At 61.2% G+C, this 17,118-nt stretch overlaps 3 protein-coding genes across 7 annotated transcripts; 2 read left to right on the top strand and 1 right to left on the bottom strand.

The window, feature by feature from the left end:
• Nucleotides 1-1,300: 1,300 nt before the first annotated feature.
• Nucleotides 1,301-5,945, top strand: USP21 (ubiquitin specific peptidase 21; the record flags this gene model as incomplete). Its single annotated transcript, XM_080691014.1, has 12 exons — nt 1,301-1,900; nt 2,622-2,681; nt 2,784-2,904; nt 3,094-3,205; nt 3,391-3,546; nt 3,904-3,968; nt 4,175-4,278; nt 4,623-4,709; nt 5,167-5,245; nt 5,430-5,543; nt 5,621-5,735; nt 5,855-5,945. The coding sequence occupies 12 exons, from the start codon at nt 1,301-1,303 to the stop codon at nt 5,943-5,945; spliced, it is 1,704 nt and encodes a 567-aa protein (XP_080547140.1).
• A 1,704-nt stretch (nt 5,946-7,649) lies between these two features.
• PPOX (protoporphyrinogen oxidase) lies at nt 7,650-11,306 on the top strand (the record flags this gene model as incomplete). 5 transcript variants are annotated; one of them, XM_080692482.1, is made up of 12 exons in its annotated part: nt 7,650-7,736; nt 7,854-7,988; nt 8,349-8,464; nt 8,612-8,744; nt 8,902-9,046; nt 9,138-9,328; nt 9,964-10,024; nt 10,150-10,268; nt 10,348-10,458; nt 10,562-10,708; nt 11,044-11,086; nt 11,164-11,306. In XM_080692482.1, 12 exons carry the CDS (start codon nt 7,650-7,652, stop codon nt 11,304-11,306), a joined length of 1,431 nt encoding a protein of 476 aa, XP_080548608.1. The 5 variants fall into 5 exon arrangements, with proteins under 5 accessions (XP_080548608.1, XP_080548607.1, XP_080548610.1 ...); XM_080692481.1 differs by having other exon boundaries at nt 8,313-8,464; XM_080692484.1 differs by lacking the exon at nt 10,348-10,458.
• A 624-nt stretch (nt 11,307-11,930) lies between these two features.
• On the bottom strand, nt 11,931-16,445 carry B4GALT3 (beta-1,4-galactosyltransferase 3; the record flags this gene model as incomplete). Its single annotated transcript, XM_080693131.1, has 6 exons — nt 11,931-12,204; nt 12,303-12,407; nt 13,681-13,803; nt 13,899-14,089; nt 15,005-15,240; nt 16,184-16,445. The coding sequence occupies 6 exons, from the start codon at nt 16,443-16,445 to the stop codon at nt 11,931-11,933; spliced, it is 1,191 nt and encodes a 396-aa protein (XP_080549257.1).
• Nucleotides 16,446-17,118: the final 673 nt, after the last annotated feature.

The following is a 17,118-nucleotide window of genomic DNA, read 5'->3' as shown; positions in this document are numbered from 1 at the left end:
GGACAGCAACCTTGACTAGACCGTTTCAAAACAAAATCGCTGGGAGCGTAGCTCCGAGGTAGAATGTTTCTGGGTTCAATCCCCAGTCCCAAAACAAAATAACAAAATGAAATGATTAATTAAAAAAAAAAAAAAAAGGCCACACTGAGAAGCGCCTGGAACTAGCGGTTCTAAAGTTGGCTGCGTTTCCATGGCGCCGGGCACGGAGCGTGGGGGCGGGGCCTGGTGGGCGGGACCTGTGGTGGGGGCGGGGCCTGCGCGCGCAGGCGCCTTGAGCGGCGGTGAAGCCAGCGGCCGGAGGCCGGGCGGGACCAACAAAGATGGCGGCGGCCCTTGCGGCGGAAGCGATCGGGGCAACAGCCGCCGCTGGAGCTGCGGCTCGGCCCGCGGCGGGGCTGCTCGGGGCCCGGAGGGGGCGGCCCTGAGCCGGAGCCTGGCCCCGGCCAGCCTCCCCCGCCGCCTCGCGGGGGGGACAGGTACGGGCCGGGCGCTGTAGCGGGGGAGGGGGGACCCGAGGCGAGGCTGCTGCAGACCCCGAGGACGTTCTCCACCGAGGCGCGGAGGCTCGAGGGCCCGGCGGGGCCTGCGGGGACCGGGCTGGAGAGACGACCTGCCCGGACCGCCGGGAAGACGCCGCCGGACCCTTCAGCCAATCAGCGGCCTCGGCCTTTTTGCCCTGGAGGGGGGCGGACCCGGGTAAAGCCCTGCCGGTGGTGCAAGGGCTACGGAGACCTAGGGTCGGCGAGCTGGTCGTCCTCGCCCCCAGCCTCTGCTCCCTGAGCCCCTACACCATGTCGGAGCTCCGAGGTGGGGGAGGGACGGGGCGCAGATCACCCCTTTATTTAGTCCGCCTCATTTGCAACCCGGTGGGCAGGGACTGGAGGCTGGAGTGATGTCTCTGGGCCGGTACCCTTGCATCTAGACTCCTATTTGCCCGTGGGTTGCAGGACACAGCCACTGACAGCCAGGTGTGAGGGCTCCTGTTGGAGCTTACAGATCATAAAGACGGCCGGGCTTGGCGATGGCTGGCTTTGCAGCACGGCTGTGTTCTGTAGGGAGCGAGTGGGGGTCTTGAAGGGCCCCAGGCAGGAGCAGCGAATTCATTCGTGTGCTTCCTCGAGGGCTGCTAAGTATTTTCTTTGTGACAAACACTACTTAGGTTCTGGGGCTACAACGACTGATATGATAGCCACGATCCCCATGCTCAGTAGATGCTAACGTGGCAGCCTGTGGTCTCATCTCCCTCTAACTCAAGTGCTGCCCGGTCTTCTCCTCCCAGGTCCAGCCTGTGGTGTCCACAATGCCCCAGGCCTCTGAGCACCGCCTGGGCCGGAGCCGAGAGCCACCTGTGAATGTCCAACCTCGAGTGGGGGCCAAGCTACCATTTGCCCCTCGGGCCCGCAGCAAGGAGCGCCGCAACCCGGCCCCTGGGCCGAACCCCATGTTACGACCTCTGCCTCCCCGGCCAGGTCCCCCTGAGGAGCGGCTCAAGAAACTGGAGCTTGGACGGGGACGGACCTCGGGCCCTCGCCCCAGAGGCCCCCTGCGGGCCGATCACGGGGTTCCTCTGCCCGGCTCTCCACCCCCAACTGTGGCTCTGCCTCTCCCATCCCGGACCAACTTAGCCCGCTCCAAGTCTGTGAGCAGCGGGGACTTGCGCCCAATGGGGATAGCCTTGGGAGGGCACCGTGGCCCCGCAGAGCTGGGGGCTGCGCTGAGCCGCCTGGCGCTCCGGCCCGAGCCCCCCACCCTGCGACGGAGCACGTCGCTGCGCCGCCTTGGGGGCTTTCCTGGACCCCCGACCCTGCTCAGCATTCGGACGGAGCCCCCCTCTTCCCACGGCGCCTTCCACATGATAGCTGCGCGGCCCTCTGAGCCTTTCTACGCCGACGAGAAGATGGTGAGGACCCGCCACGCCCGTGGCTCTGCGCTCCCGCACCTCGCAGCCATTTCTGCGCTCTGTGGCTCTCTCCTGCCCCACCCCACATTCCTTCCTCAGCCCCATCACGGCAGCACGCTCTTTGTCCTTGCCGTGGGGCCTTCCAGACCCTTCGCTGGTTTACCTGCGTCTCCACCAGCGTGGTCTGCCATTTGAGCCCCGGGGAATTAGCCCAACTCCTTAGATGCTCCCGGGGTCCCCAGGCCCTGCTTTCCCTTACTGCACCTTCTCTCCTAGGACCCAGCCTAGGCCTAATTAATCTCTGGAGCTGAAGAGGGGCGGGCTCAGAACAGCTGAGCTATGTGGTTGCCCATTCCCAAGCTAAGTGAGCTGAGCTGCTTGCAGCTGGAGGCCGCAGGAGAGGGTGCAGGAAGGGGCCACGGGGGCAGGAGGGGGCTTTGGGGGGCGCAGGGTGGGGGTGGGGAGCGGCTGGGCAGCCATGCCAGTGCTCGGGGAGCTGCCCCAGGAGCTGCAGCGCCGGCTGGCTGGGCAGAGGATGAAGTGGGGCCTAGGCAGGACGGCCATGGCGGAGTCCGTGGTGCAGTCGGCTGTGCTGGGCTTGCTGCTCCTGGCCGGTGAGGTAGGGAGGGGCCGGTCTGGGCAGGCAGGGTGGGGGCCGCATGCTACCAGAAGAGAGCGGGTGGGACGCGGGGAACCTGCTGACTGTTCTCCGCCGTCGCAGGCTCATCACACGCTGCTGCTGGGCTCTGGTCACGTTGGCTTGAGGAACCTGGGCAATACGGTGAGGACCGGCTCCTGTCCCTCCCCATGGGAAGGGGTGCAGGTGGAGGGCCTGCGGCCCCGGGCACGGAGGCCCTGGAGGTAACACACCTCTGCTCCTCAGTGCTTCCTGAACGCCGTCCTGCAGTGCCTCAGCAGCACGCGGCCTCTCCGAGACTTCTGCTTGCGAAGGGACTTCCGGCAAGAGGTGCCTGGCGGGGCCCGAGCCCAAGAGCTCACAGAAGGTGTGACCGCAACTCCACTTCCTCTCCCTGCCCCAAGCCCGCCAGCTGCCTGCCAGTGCTCACGCCAGCCCTTCCTCCTGGCAGCGAGTCCATTTCCCCAGTGCCCGTGCTTCTAGAGGCTGTTTCCTGCCTTCCCAACTTTCTCTCGCAGCCGATAACCTGCCTCCTCCCCTGCGTCCACCCCAACAGCCTTTGCAGATGTGATTGGCGCCCTCTGGCACCCCGACTCCTGCGAGGCTGTGAATCCTACTCGGTTTCGGGCGGTCTTCCAGAAATACGTTCCCTCCTTCTCTGGATACAGGTGGGGAGCTGGAGGGTAAAGGCGCCCTTTCCCTCTAGTATCTGGGGTAGGGCCAAGCTGGGGCCGGCAGTGCTGTTCTGAGACTGGAGATGCACTCCATCCAGGAAGGAGGGACCCTGTCCGGGCGGGGGCAATGTCCATGGCCAGGAAGGCCCGCTGCCTACGTGTTATCTGTCTGGCTGTAGCCAGCAGGATGCCCAAGAGTTCCTGAAGCTCCTGATGGAGCGGCTACACCTGGAAATCAACCGCCGAGGCCGCCGGCCTCCGCCAATCCTGACCAACGGGCCGGCTCCCACCCCGCCCCGCCGAGGAGGGGCTCTGCTAGAAGAACCCGAGTTAAGGTAAGGGCGGCCTGCCTTCCCTCGGGATCCGAGACTTCGGCTCGAAAACCCTTTAGCATAGAAGGTGGCTTGAGATGTGGTGGGGAAGGAGGGAGGCCAGAGGTGCAGGCGGAGGCAGGACAATGCCAGGAAAAGGGAATAATTGGCGCACAGCAAGTACATCAGAAGGACCTGAAGCTCCTTCCCGCTCACCTCGGAAAGTCCCGGAAGTGCTGCACCTCTGACCAGTTAACCAGACCTTGTGGAAGGCGCAGGGATGCGGGTGGGTGCAGGGCCTGAGGGTCCTTGCGGCAATGTTGGGGACACCCAGTGCTCCTCCCTTCTCATGGTGCTCCCACTCCCCACGATTTGTGACAGTGACGACGACCGGGCCAACCTAATGTGGAAACGTTACCTGGAGCGGGAGGACAGCAAGATCGTGGGTATGGATGGGACGGAGCACGGGGGAAGGCTGGTGTTGGGCTGCGGACGCTATCACAGGGCGTGGGGACAAACTGGACGTGGAGTGGTGCTGTGGTGTGCTGAGGTGCCAGCGAGGGGCGGGGAGAGGGAGGGAGATGGAGGGGCAGACACGGCGGGGGGAGGCAGGGCTCCAGCCAGCAGCGCCTTTCTCTCTGCTCCTCTCCAGACCTGTTTGTGGGCCAGCTGAAAAGCTGTCTCCAGTGCCAGGCCTGTGGGTATCGTTCCACGACCTTCGAGGTTTTTTGTGACCTGTCCCTGCCCATCCCCAAGGTGGGGTTCCAGAGGGTTCCAGGGGTGGATGGCACACGGGTTCTGTGACCCAACCCTCCCCACCCCCGAGCGCGAGCAGGACCCCGCTGGTGTCTAGGGCAGCACTGAAGCCTGGATTGAGAATGGTGGGGCAGCGCCGTGGCGCACGCTTGTCACCCCAGTGCTTGGGAGGCTGCAAGGAAGATGGCAGGTTAAAGGCCCACTGCAGCTATTTAGGTCCTGTTCCAAAATCAAGAATAAAAAGTAGGGCCAGGGGTGGGGCTTGAAGGTCGAAGGCCCTGGGTTCCATCCCGAGGATGATGGGAAAGATGGTTGGCGCCCGCTGACCTTCCTTCCCTCCCCAGAAAGGACTTGCCGGGGGCAAGGTGTCTCTGCGCGACTGCTTTACCCTGTTCACCAAGGAAGAGGAGCTAGAGTCGGAGAATGCCCCAGTACGTGGGGGTTCACGGGGACGTGGGTGGGAGCCTGGGGAGTCCTTGCACGAGGGTACGCATGTCTCCTGAGTGGAGCCGGGGCCACACGCCTGGGTTTGTGTGTTCTAGCATGCCTAGGGCTAAAGGGTGCAGCCCAGAGGCCACAGAAGTCCTGGGGAGCATGTTACATTTGCACATGGATTGGGGTGTCAGAAAGGCCAGCTGAGAGCCGGGCATAGTGGCGCATGCTTATAATCCCAGAATTTGGGAGACTGAGACAGGAGGATTGCAGCTTCACGGACAGCCTTGGCCGCTTGGCGAGACCTTTCCAACATAAAAGATAAAATCAGGCTAGGGTTTGCTTAGGTAGAATGCCCTTGGGTTCAATCCCTAGTACCCCCCCCCCAAAAAAAAAGAGAGGAGGAGGCAGTGAGGTGAGGGCAGTTGAACCTAACGCTGTTTGGCATTTATTTAGGTGTGTGACCGATGTCGGCAAAAAACACGAAGTACCAAAAAGCTAACAGTGCAGCGGTTCCCCCGCATCCTCGTGCTCCGTATCCTGACCGCAGACTCGGGTCCTTAGGACAGCTCCCCTGGCCTCTCCCCTCTCCCTCATGTGTAAGGAGGCGGCCATTTGGGGAGTAAGTTTTCCCTAGGAAAAGCCTGCCACCCGGGCGGGGGGACAGTGTGGAGGACTGCGGCCATCCAGCCTCTCTGCCCAAGTGCTCCTTGACCGAGGCTTGGATCTCAATCGATTCTCCACCTCCCGAGGCTCCATCAAGAAAAGCTCAGTCGGCGTGGACTTCCCGCTGCAGCGACTGAGCCTAGGAGACTTCGCCAGCGACAAAACCGGTGAGCCTTGGGGCGCCCCCGGGAGCCGCGGGGGGGGGGGGCACGGCCCTGACAGCTGCCATCATCTCTGCCCGCAGGAAGCCCTGTGTACCAGCTGTACGCCCTCTGCAACCACTCGGGCAGCGTCCACTACGGCCACTACACAGCCCTGTGCCGCTGTCAGACTGGTTGGCACGTTTTCAACGACTCCCGGTGAGCCAGCCTGGGCCAACTCCCGCTCCTTCCCGCCACCCCCATCCCAGGTGTAGGGGCTGGAGGCTGGGGGAGAGGGAAGGCACGGTAACCTCTCTGACCTCTTGTCTCCCTCTTAGCGTCTCCCCGGTCAGCGAGAACCAAGTGGCGTCCAGCGAGGGCTACGTGCTGTTCTACCAGCTGATGCAGGAGCCACCCCGGCGCCTGTGACTCCCCCAGCGCCCCAACCCCAGGCTCCCCACTTACCTCAGAGACGTCTATTTTTGTGTCTTTTTAATGGGGAGGGGGGAGGGGGGGTAGCTCCCGTTATTTTTTTTATTAAAAAGGACCCTTCCACCTGGAGGCTCCCTTGTCTCCCAGCCCCGTGTACAGAACTCTCCTTGTCCCTGCCCATGTACAGCCCCCAGCCCCTCTGCAATCTCACTTTTTGTGAATAAATTTATTTAAAAAAAGTGACATTCTCATTTGTATCTGTGCTTAGGGGTTTGAGATACAGAACTGGGTCCAACTGGAGTCTTCCTGGCACCTGGTTCCCTCTCTGAACACATGGGGGTGCTCTCAGCCAAAGGAAGGGGGGGTGGAGGGCCTCCGCAATAAGGTTCAATACTGGGAGAAGGCCCACAAACCCGGATTCTCAGGGAGCTGCGGGCGGTATACAGCTAGAGTACGATACCGGGGCTGTGGGTTCTTCCAGGGATGGTGGGGTGCCCCTGGATACCGGGGCTGTGGTTTCTACCAGGGATGGTGGGGTGCCCCTGGGTACTGGGGCTGTGGGTTCTGCCAGGGATGGTGGGGTGCCCTTGGATACCGGGGCTGTGGGTTCTCCCAGGGATGATGGGTGCCCCTGGGTACCGGGGCTGTGGGTTCTCCCAGGGATGATGGGTGCCCCTGGGTACCGGGGCTGTGGGTTCTCCCAGGGATGGTGGGGTGCCCTTGGATACTGGGGCTGTGGGTTCTGCCAGGGATGGTGGGGTGCCTCTGGATACCGGGGCTGTGGTTTCTACCAGGGATGGTGGGTGCCCCTGGGTACCGGGGCTGTGGGTTCTCCCAGAGATGGTGGGGCGCCCCTGGACACCGGGGCTGTGGTTTCTACCAGGGATGGTGGGGTGCCCTTGGATACCGGGGCTGTGGGTTCTGCCAGGGATGGTGGGGTGCCCCTGGATACCGGAGCTGTGGGTTCTCCCAGGGATGGTGGGGCGCCCCTCGAGGGCGAAGCACCCTAGAACCGCTGTTGACAAACACTGGGCACGTTGCCGGGCGGCCCTAACTCCCTAGGCCCAGACTGTTGCTAACACCAAGGAGCTGTTTATAGAGCCGCCTCCCCGCGGGCTGGCCGGCCGTCTCCCCAACTTCTCTCTCTACATCCAAAGCCCTTGGGGCCCTCCCTCCAGGGTTCTCACCCGAGACGGCCCGGGGAGCTCGAGCTGGGGACGCCAGCTCCGGGGTGCAGCTCTCGCCGTTTATCCCCGGGGAGCACCGCGCGGGCCGCGACAGCTGGCTCCCACGCAGCACCGAAGCGGTTAACATCCAGCCGTGCAGAGCCGACCCCCCCACCTCGCAGCCGCCCATTACGTCACTGCCAGCCCGGCATTTTGATTGGCGAATGCGGTCCGGGGCTCACCAATCCAGAAGCAGAAGGGAGGAGCTTGGACGCGCGCCTCGAGAAGCGGGAGGACGGAGAGTCAGAAGGGCCGAAATGGCTCGGGGGGCGGCGCGCGCCCGGAAGCCCTTTTGGCCTCGGGAGGCGTGGGAAGGGGCGCGTCCCCGGAGTCGGCGGGGCAGCCCCGCCGGCCGGGGCTGATAACGTGGGCGGCGCCCTTATCTCCAGCGCCGGAGGGCCGCCGAGCGAGTCTCCTTGCATCGCTTCCCAGTCTCGTGGAGGAGTCCTGGCCCCCGGGCTCCCCAGGCTTCCCCATGAGCCGGACCGTGGTCGTGCTGGGCGGAGGCATCAGCGGCCTGGCGGCCAGTTACCACCTGAGCCGAGCCCGCTGTCCCCCGAAGGTGGGTGCCCGCTCGTGCCAGGCGTGGCCACTGCCTGGGGTGGTCCTAGTTCCCGCGAGAGCTGGGTGGGGCCCGGCCCGCGCGCGGCCCGGTGCCCAGTGACCCCCGTGTCGCCAGGTGGTGCTCGTGGAAGGCAGCGGGCGCCTGGGAGGCTGGATCCGCTCGGTCCGAGGGCCGGATGGGGCGATATTTGAACTTGGACCGCGGGGAATCCGGCCGGCCGGAGCCCTGGGAGCCCGGACCTTGCTCCTGGTGAGAAGCTTGTGCAGGGGAGCCTGGGAGGGGGCTTTCACTAGGGGGTGGAGAGGGGAGGTTTTGTTTTTTTTTTTTTTTTTTTTTTTGCAGAACTGGGGATAGAACCCAGGGGCATTGTACTTCCGAGCTACACCTCGGGCCCTATATTTTATTCTTTCTTTTGAAACAGGGTCTCACTGAGTTGCAAAGGGCCTCACTAAGTAGCCGAGGCTGGCTTTGAACCACGATCCTCCTGTCTCAGCCTCCCAGATGTTGGGATGAGGAGCATGCCCACCACGCTTGGCTGGGAGGAAGTGTCTTGGTGGCTCAGACCTTCCTTAGTGTCTTCTCTCTCTGGGGTGTGTGTGTGGAGAGCAGGTTTCTGAGCTTGGCTTGGACTCCCAAGTGTTACCGGTCCGTGGAGACCATCCCGCTGCCCAGAACAGGTTCCTGTACGTGGGGGGCGCCCTGCACCGTCTGCCCTCCGGACTCAGGTAACACCATCACCTCTCCCCCGCCTTCTGCGCCTCCTCCTCTCCTCTGTGACTCTCAGCCCTTCAGCAAAACGAGCGGACGTGACTCCCTGCAGCTGGGGACAGATCCGGAGCCAGGTGTTTTCTGTTCTTCTGTTCTACACGCAGGGGCCTGCTCTGCCCTTCACCCCCCTTCTCCAGACCTCTGTTGTGGGCTGGGCTTAGGGAGTTGACCATGCCTCGGGGCAGAGAGCCTGATGAGACAGTGCACAGTTTTGCCCAGCGCCGCCTTGGACCAGAGGTGACAAGCCCAGGCCTCACGCCCTCCCCTCCCAAACCAGCTGCAGGACCCCCCCCCCCCCCGCGGGCCTCACCCCAGGGCCCTTTTGCACTTCCTGGGGAGGCCCTCTTCAACGCGGCATTTTCCTTGGCCTCTCAGCCCCCGTCTCACCCCTAAGGTAGCGTCTCTGGCCATGGACAGTCTCTGCCGAGGGGTGTTTGCCGGAGACAGCCGCCAGCTGAGTATCAGGTCTTGCTTTCCCAGCCTGTACCAGGCTGAGCAGACCCATCGTTCAGTGTTCCTGGGGCTGCTGCTGGGGGCAGGTGAGGGGCTTGGTTGGAAGGTGAAGTTGGTAAGGACACCAAGGTGAGGGACTGGTGGTGAAGGTTCTCACTAGGTCCGTTTCCTCTACAGGGCAGAGCCCTCAGCTGGATTCCCCACTCATCCGCCAGGCCCGGGCAGAGCGCTGGAGCCAGTGGTCCCTCCGTGAGGGGCTGGAGACATTGCCCCAGGCCCTGAACACTCACCTGGCTAGTAGGGGGGTCAGTGTTCTCCGAGGCCAGCCGGTGTGTGGGCTCAGCATCCAGGCAGGAGGGCGCTGGAAGGTAGGTGAACCCTCTGGGGCGGGATGAACCTGTGGCGGTGGTCCTGAGTCTGCGGCTCAGCCAGGCCAGCCAGAGAGAACTAGGATTGCCTCCCTGCATTGGATGCTAGCTAGTTTTATTTATCTATAAATTTATTTATTTCTTGCGGTACTGGGGGTGGAACTCAGGGGAATTCTACCTTCGAGCTGCACCCCCCAGCCCTTTTTCTTATTCTTCATTTTGAAACAGGGTCTCACTGAGTTGCAGAGGGCCTCACTAAGTAGCTGAGGCTGGCCGCAAACCGCGATCCTCCTGTCTCAGCCTCCTGAGTGCTGGGATTCCCAGCGTGCCCCCACGCCCAGCCCCTTAGATGCTTCTCAGACGTGGACTCCCACTCCCCAGGTTTCTAGGCTTTACTTGTGAACCTCTGTCCTCAGAGACTGCTTTTGGTGCAAGTCTGTGGTTACAAGTGCTAATAGGTGGCTGGGACGTGGGGAGGAGCAATCTAGCTCCATTGAACGTTGCACAGAAGCCACGTGGACGTCTGACCCCACCCCGCCCCTGGAGACTCCACGGTCCCCCCCTGTCTTCGCTGTGGGTCAGCAGGAGAGAGGCAGCAGAAACTTCATGGCAGCCCAATGTTTCCATCCTGGCAGGTGTCTCTTGGGGACAGAAGTCTGGAGGCGGACCACATCATTAGTGCCATTCCGGCTTCAGGTAACGGGGCGGCCCTCCCCTTCCCCAGCCAACCCGAGGCAGTAGCTGGATGCTCCCGTCTGCCCCCAGAGTGCTGACACAGTTGTGGTCGCATGCTCCTGAGCCGGCCTCTGCCTGACCTCCAGCTCTCAGCAAGCTGCTCCCGGCCGAGGCCGCCCCTCTGGCGCACATCCTAAGCACCATCTCTGCCGTGTCTGTGGCTGTGGTGAATCTGCAGTACCGCGGGGCCCGCCTGCCCGTCCAGGTAGGGCGCGGAGGGGAAGGGGAGGCACGGGCTCACCGGGAGCGTCCCCAGCCCCGACCCAGGATTTCTTCATGTCCAGGGATTTGGACACTTGGTGCCATCCTCGGAAGACCCAGGCGTCCTGGGAATCGTGTACGACTCGGTAGCTTTCCCTGAGCAGGACGGCAGCACCCCCGGCCTCAGAGTGACCGTGAGTGGAGGAGGTCCCCGTGAATGGGAGCGGGCTCCCGAGGGCTCACTGCACACCGCACAGAGCCCGCGGGCCGGCCCAATCAGCGCTGGCTCCTTTGCAGGTGATGTTGGGAGGCTCCTGGTTACCCGGGGCGGCGGCCAGTGGTGTCCTCGCTCCAGAGCAGTTCCAGCAGCAAGCACAGCGGGCGGTTGCCACACAGTTAGGGCTGAAGGAGCCGCCGAGTCACTGCTTAGTCCATCTGCACAAGGTGAGCCGGGTTACGGCACAGCAGCTCCCACCGTTGGACCTAAGGCCGGGACTGCTCTCTTGCCACGGTCTGTCAACCATGCCCTTAGAATCGGCAAGAGAGCCGGGCTTGGGAATCCCCGCGCTTGGGAGACTGAGACAGGAGGATCACACAGGTTCGAAGCCAGCCTCAGCTACTTAGTGAGGCTCTCAGCAACTTAGTGAGACCATTTCCAAAATAAAGCATAAAATAGGTCTGGGAGTGTAGCCCAGAGGTAGAAAAAGTCCCTGGGTTCCATCCCAGTACTACATAAAAAACCCCAGAGACCTTCCCTGCATCCTCTTCTCTCTCCCCAGGACTGCATCCCCCAGTATACTCTGGGCCACTGGCAGAGACTGGGTAAGCTGGGAAGGCAGGGGCTGCGGCAGCCGGGGGGAAATCAGCCCCTGGCTGTAACAGTCATCCTTTCCTTCCAGAGTCAGCCCAGCAGTTTCTGGCCGCTCAGAGATTGCCCCTGACCCTGGCCGGAGCCTCCTACAACGGGGTCGCCGTCAATGATTGCATAGAGAGCGGGCGCCAGGCAGCCGTCAGCGTGCTGGGCTCGGAACCCAGCAGCTGACCCCTCCTCCCGTGGTGCCTGAGAATAAACATCACTGGGGCTGGCTGGGCTTGCCATTCTGTCACTTCCGAGCACGCGGGCAGAGGGAGCCCAGAGTCAGGGGAAGTGCCTGGGAGGCAGAAAGCCGCAAAGGCAAGACAAAGTCCTTTATTAGAAAATATATCAAAATCCCAGCCCCGAGCCAGGACCAGAAGAGGGAGCCTACTCTGGCATGGCAGAAAGTGCCCAGGGAGGGGCTTCCTTCACCAAACGGCTTCCTGGGAACCATAAATAGAATAAATATTCACAGAGGCCCCAGGAGAAGCCAGGCCACTCTGGGAGAGAGTGGTCACCGTGGAAGAGGAAGGGGTGTGGAGTCCAGCCCTGCTCCGACCCCGGGGCAGCGACTCCCAGGAGTCATCACGTAAGGTCATGATTCTGAGGATTCACAGTCGTCAGCCCTGGCAGGGGACCCTCAGAAGGACCCTCAGCCCAGGCTAGAGGAGCCCAGCTCCATTCCAGCCGCGAGGAGAGGCCACCAGTGCCACCCAGCGCTAGAGCTCAGTGCCCCACGCCCCAGTGGGCGCAGTGAGGAGCTGAGGGGTCCGGCCCTCTGGTTCAGTTCATGATTGAGGTGGGCCGGAGTCAATGTGGGCCACGGGGGGCCGTGTGGTTGGCAGTGGGCAGAGGGCCAGGCCTGGCTGGGGACCGGCGCTGCAGCATTTCTTGGCGGAAGGCCTGGGAGGAGCCAGGGGGGTATCGGGGACCGGAGGGGGCCCGAGGACCCCGCGGGTCTGTCCCGATGTCTGCAGTGATGTTGGTGTAGAGGGGGCCCAGCTCTCGAGCCAGCAGCCGGTACGTCAGTGAGTTCATCCCATCCTGAGTCCAGGAGTTCTGGGTGCGGACCAGCAGGTCGAACCTAAGGGTTGGGAGGCCACGGCTCAGAAGGAGCGCCGGGAGCCTCGGCCTTTAGGAGTATCCAGCTAGCGGTACATATGGGCCCCGCACCCCACCTACCTGTGGGGGTTCTCCTCGTTCCCCTTATCTCCTCGGTGCTTAACCATCTTATAGTGCCCCACAGATGTGGGGGGCCGAGAGATCTTCATCCCAGCCAGGCGTACCCTGTGGGCAAAGGAAGGGCTGTGGGATGGTCCAGAACGTAGAAAAGCCACTGAACCGGGAGGAGAGGGGGCCTGCACGTTTCGGCACAAAGAACAATTAAGGGTTAGGTCAGAAAAGTGCCGAGGACCGGCAGGTGGAGAAAGGCAAGGAAAGGAGGAGCCGGCGAAGGGATGGAAAGCCTGGTGTGTCCAGACCCTCAGGGCCTGGGCCTTCAAGCACATAGCCAGGCCGGGCCTGGGCCTCCTGCACCGGCTTCCTGAATGCCTCTCAGGAGCTTCCTCTGCAGTTGGGGAAGGACCAGGAGAGAGGCCATTTTGTCCAAAGAACAGGACACATCTGGGGAACGGCAGACCCAAAGTCAGCATTTGAATGTTGGGGAAACCCAGGGCCCTGCAGATGCTGAGAATATCCTCTACCAGCAAGCCACATCCCCAGCCAGCAGTTCTTGTTTAGAAGAGTATCTACGCCAGCCGGTGCCAAGAGCAGAACCAGGCAATCGGAGCCTTAAACTAATCCCAGCTGGGTGTGCTGGCGCATCCCTGGGAGGCTGAGACAGGAGGATCGTGCAGGTTCAAAGCCAGCCTCAGCTACTTAGTGAGGCTCTCAGCAATTTGTGAGACCCTGTTTCCAAATAAAATGTAAAATAGGTCTAGGAGTGTAGCCTGGAGGTAGAAAGCCCCTGGGTTCCACCCCCAGTATTACAGAAGGGTGGAGGCTGACAATACACACAGCTGGGATTTGCTGGGTGCTCTGCACACACATGGAATAAGGATCCTCAGAAAGATGCTGTCCAGAGGCCATGGGGAGGAGGCAATGGATCCCGCATACCAGGCCCAGACATTCACACCACACACAAAACTGGGTCAGCCGAGGCTGAAGGTCAGAGCATTTTGCATGTTGAAAAGTGGGCTGGCATTGTGCCAGGGGCACCGCCTCCCCCTTTTTTATTAATCCCCAAGCGCTTCTGGGCTACATGGGGCAGAACCCTCTCACCCTTCCCAGAGGAAGTGTTCTGGATACAAGGGTAGCAGGAGGCATGGGCCCTTTCCAGCTCTGGGATCCCATGACAGCATGCCTGCTGGTCTAGTCTCCTCGCCCAGGTGGAGACCTAAGCAGGCTTGGGGAGCTGAAACCCTAGGGTGGGCCACAGTGTGCAGGTCCCGGCGTGGGCCGGGTGGGGGAGGAGAACAGCCCGTGCTCCAAGAGGGCCGGGAGCTGGGGTTCACGCTGGGGCCCCGGGGTGGGCGGTGGGTGGACTGGCCCCGAGTCTGACCTGGTGGCTATGTCGTCGTCTTCGCCGCCCCAGCCCCAGTACTCATTGGGGAAGCCGTTCATCTTCAGGTACTGGTCAGGAGTGAGCGCGGAGACCCCTCCGAAGTACTGCGGGTACGGGAGGCTAGGGCAGAAGGGGCCGTGGCATGGGTCCTGCAGCTTCTGGAGACGCCCCTCCCGGCTGTCCCCAGGCGGTCCACGCTCCCTCCCTGCCTCTACCTGTATCCGAACTTGTTCATGGCGACGGCGACATGGCGGGGCCCCCGGGGGTCACACACGTACAGGTTGTGGTCGTTCTCCGGGAGGAGGTCCACATCGTGCAGGAACAGGCAGTCCCACTCTTCGTCACGCAGGGCCTCGCGCACCCCAACATTCAGCAGCTTCGCTCTGTTAAACGTTCCGTTGCCAGCCTGGAAGAGAGCGGGTTGGAAGAGAAGGGGGGACGTGAAAGAGTCTATGTGAGGTGTCTGGCAAGGCAGATGGAGACAGGCTACCTTTTTCTTTTTTCTTTTTATTTTAAAACAGGGCCAGACCCGCAAAATATAAATTACAAGCATGCACCACCACTCCTGGCATCAAACTATCATTCGACCTCTGAGCTACACCCCTGCCCAATTTTTTATTCTTTATTTTGAAACAGGGTCTCACTGAGTTGCAGAGGGCCTCGCTAAGTAGCTGGGATTACAAGCATGCACCCCCACGCCTGGCTTTCAAACTATCTTTTCAACAGATTTTTCTCAAATATCAGCATGTGCTTGATGGTTGGGGACAGCTGTTTAGTATCTCACCCAGCGACCAACCTGTCTGTGGCACAGGTGGCATATTAGCTATCTACTGCTCTGTGCCTGCCTCGTTTTGGAGATTTAAGTATCTTGCTCAAGGTTACCCATGTCACAAACAGCAGAACTAGAATTTTAGCCAGGCATGGTGGCGCACACTTGTAAACCCAGCATTCGGGAGACTGAGACAGAAGGATCGCGGTTCACGGACAACCTCAGCTACTTAGTGAGGCCCTTTGCAGCTCAGTGAGACCCTGTTTCCAAATAAAGAATAAAAGATAGGGCTGGGCTTGTAGCTTGGAAGTTGAATGCCCCTGGGTTCCATCTCCAGACCCGCAAAAAAAAAAAAAAAAAAAAAAAAAAAAAAAAAAATCACATCCGTCTGATTCCAAATTTGCTGCTCTGTGAAGAGTACAGGGCAGCACAGAAGGACCCTAAACAGAGTCCCAAGCACGGGCTGCCAGCGTGGAAGCACAGGCAGGCTGCCTGCCCCTCCCTCCTGCAGAGCCTGAGTTGAGGCACCTGCAGGGCAGAGGAAGCAGGTACCTGGTGGATGACGTAGATTCCGTAGGCCAGCTGCTGGCGCTGCAGGAAGGGGTGCAGGTGGTACAGCAGCAGGCGCAGGTGGTGCTCCCGGGCGCGGTGGGGCACAATGATGGCTGTCCGGGATCGGGGCTCACACTCCGCGGGGCGATACCGGCCCCCGAGCTCCACCCGGGGATTGCGCTCCATGATCTCGGCAAGCGACGGTACGGGGCTAAAGGACACCGACACGGGACCCACTGTTGGGAGGGAACAGCACGTTTGAGCTCAGGGCCCGGGCAGTTTGGTTTCACTCAGAAACCCCACAAGGCTGGGCTGGTGGCGCACACTTGGAATCCCAGCACTTGGGAGGCGGAGACCGGGGATCGCAGTTCGTGGACAGTCTCAGCTACTTAGCGAGGCCCTTCCAACTCAGTGAGACCCTGTTTCAAAATAAAGAATAATAAAAAAAAAAATAGGGCAGGGGGTGTAGCTTGGAGGTCAAATACCCCAGGTTCCATCCCAGACTCGCAAAAATAAATAAGTAGATAAATAAATACAAATAAAAAGACTAAAAAATAAGGCTAGGGGTGTAGCTCAGAGGTATAATGACCTGGGTTCCATTCTCCGTACTAAAAAATAAGTAAATAAAATAAAAAGACTAAAAAATAGGGCTGGGGATGTAGCTTGGAGGTATAATTCCCTGGGTTCCATTCCCCGTACTGAAGAAAAAAAAAAAGAAAGACTAAAAAATAGGGCTGGGGGTGTAGCTCGGAGGTGCAATGCCCCTGGGTTCCATCCCCAGTACTGAAAAAAAAAAAAAGAAAAAAGAAAAAAAAGAAAAAGAAACCTCACAAGGCCGGGGTGTCCCCTTGCTGGGGAGTCCCACAAGGCCCAGGAGGTACAGAAATTTACCTACCCTGCCTTCCTATTTCAGGGTTCTATAACTTTCCTCTTGCCCCACGGGGTTTGAAGCCACAGTTGGGGGAGGAAGGAGACAGGACTTCCAACTACCTAATTACACTGTCTACAAAGGAAGTAACTTCTAGCCTGGGGCAGAAAGGGCTCATAAACGGACAGAGAGACTTGTGGCCCAACCCAAGAGAGTCTGTCTATTCTAAGCTTCCTCCAGCTGCTCAGTAACTGCCCCCCCTCAGCCCCCGCCCCACACCTGCTCATTCACCTCCTTCCCTGTGGGCTCACCTAGGAGAGGAGATCGCTCTGGACAGTAGGGTAAGCCTTGAGGAGCCAGAGGGCCCCCTGGAGCTACAGGAGCCCCCGGCAGGTGACTGAGGTTACTGTAGACATCGCGGGGGTGAGAATAGTCGAACGTCGGCCCCTGGTCCCGGCCAAAGAGGGCACTAAGGCTCCGGAAGCCCCCAAGCGACAAGTACATCATGACGGCCAGCTGGGAGCCCACGAGCAGGGCCAGCGTGCAGGGCCGCTCCAGCAGCCGCCGCAGCATCCTGAGGCAGGGCTGGGAGCCCTGAGGAAGAGTTGGGCAGAGGAGGTCAGGGGCGGAGCGGGACAAGGAGGCAAAACGGGCAGAGACCACGTCACAGGAAGGAGCGCACAGGTGCAGCCTCCCAAGAACCAGCCACCCAACGCCAGGTACCCGGGTCCGCCCCCCCCCCAGGTGACCCACTGGCTACCCCCGCTCCTACCCCAGGACTGCCATTCCAGTGCCCCACGTCCACTTCGGAAGAGTCTCTGGGGGACATTTCCAATCCCAGAGGAGAAGAGACAGGCTTACCTAGGTTCAGGCGGTCTTCTTCCAGAACATGGGGACTCCAGGGGGTCCCGGGGGCGCCGAGGGGTGAGACATCATCTAAGGTGGGCACCGTCCCAGAGGACAGAGAGAGGCTCCATCCAGCACCCAGACGGCCGATCTGGGGCCAGCTGTCCAGATGACCAGCCACCTGCACGGGCAGAGAGGCGGAGGGGTGAGGCTCCCCCGCAGGAAGCCAGGGCCAGCTGCTGGGGAGCCCAGGAGAGGTCAGGGCGCTGGCCTTGCTCCGGGCTCCGCGGGGGTGCTCGCGCCACCCTGGTCCCCAAGCCCCTGGCCCACCTCGACAGGGCGGACCTGCTCGGAGGGCAGGGAGGGGCAGCTAGTGGCGACATGAATTCCCCTCCCGCGC

Source organism: Muscardinus avellanarius (genome assembly GCF_963383645.1).
Source record: "Muscardinus avellanarius genome assembly, chromosome: 3".
Classification (NCBI taxonomy): domain Eukaryota; kingdom Metazoa; phylum Chordata; class Mammalia; order Rodentia; family Gliridae; genus Muscardinus; species Muscardinus avellanarius.
This window is presented reverse-complemented; position numbering and strand designations above follow the sequence as displayed.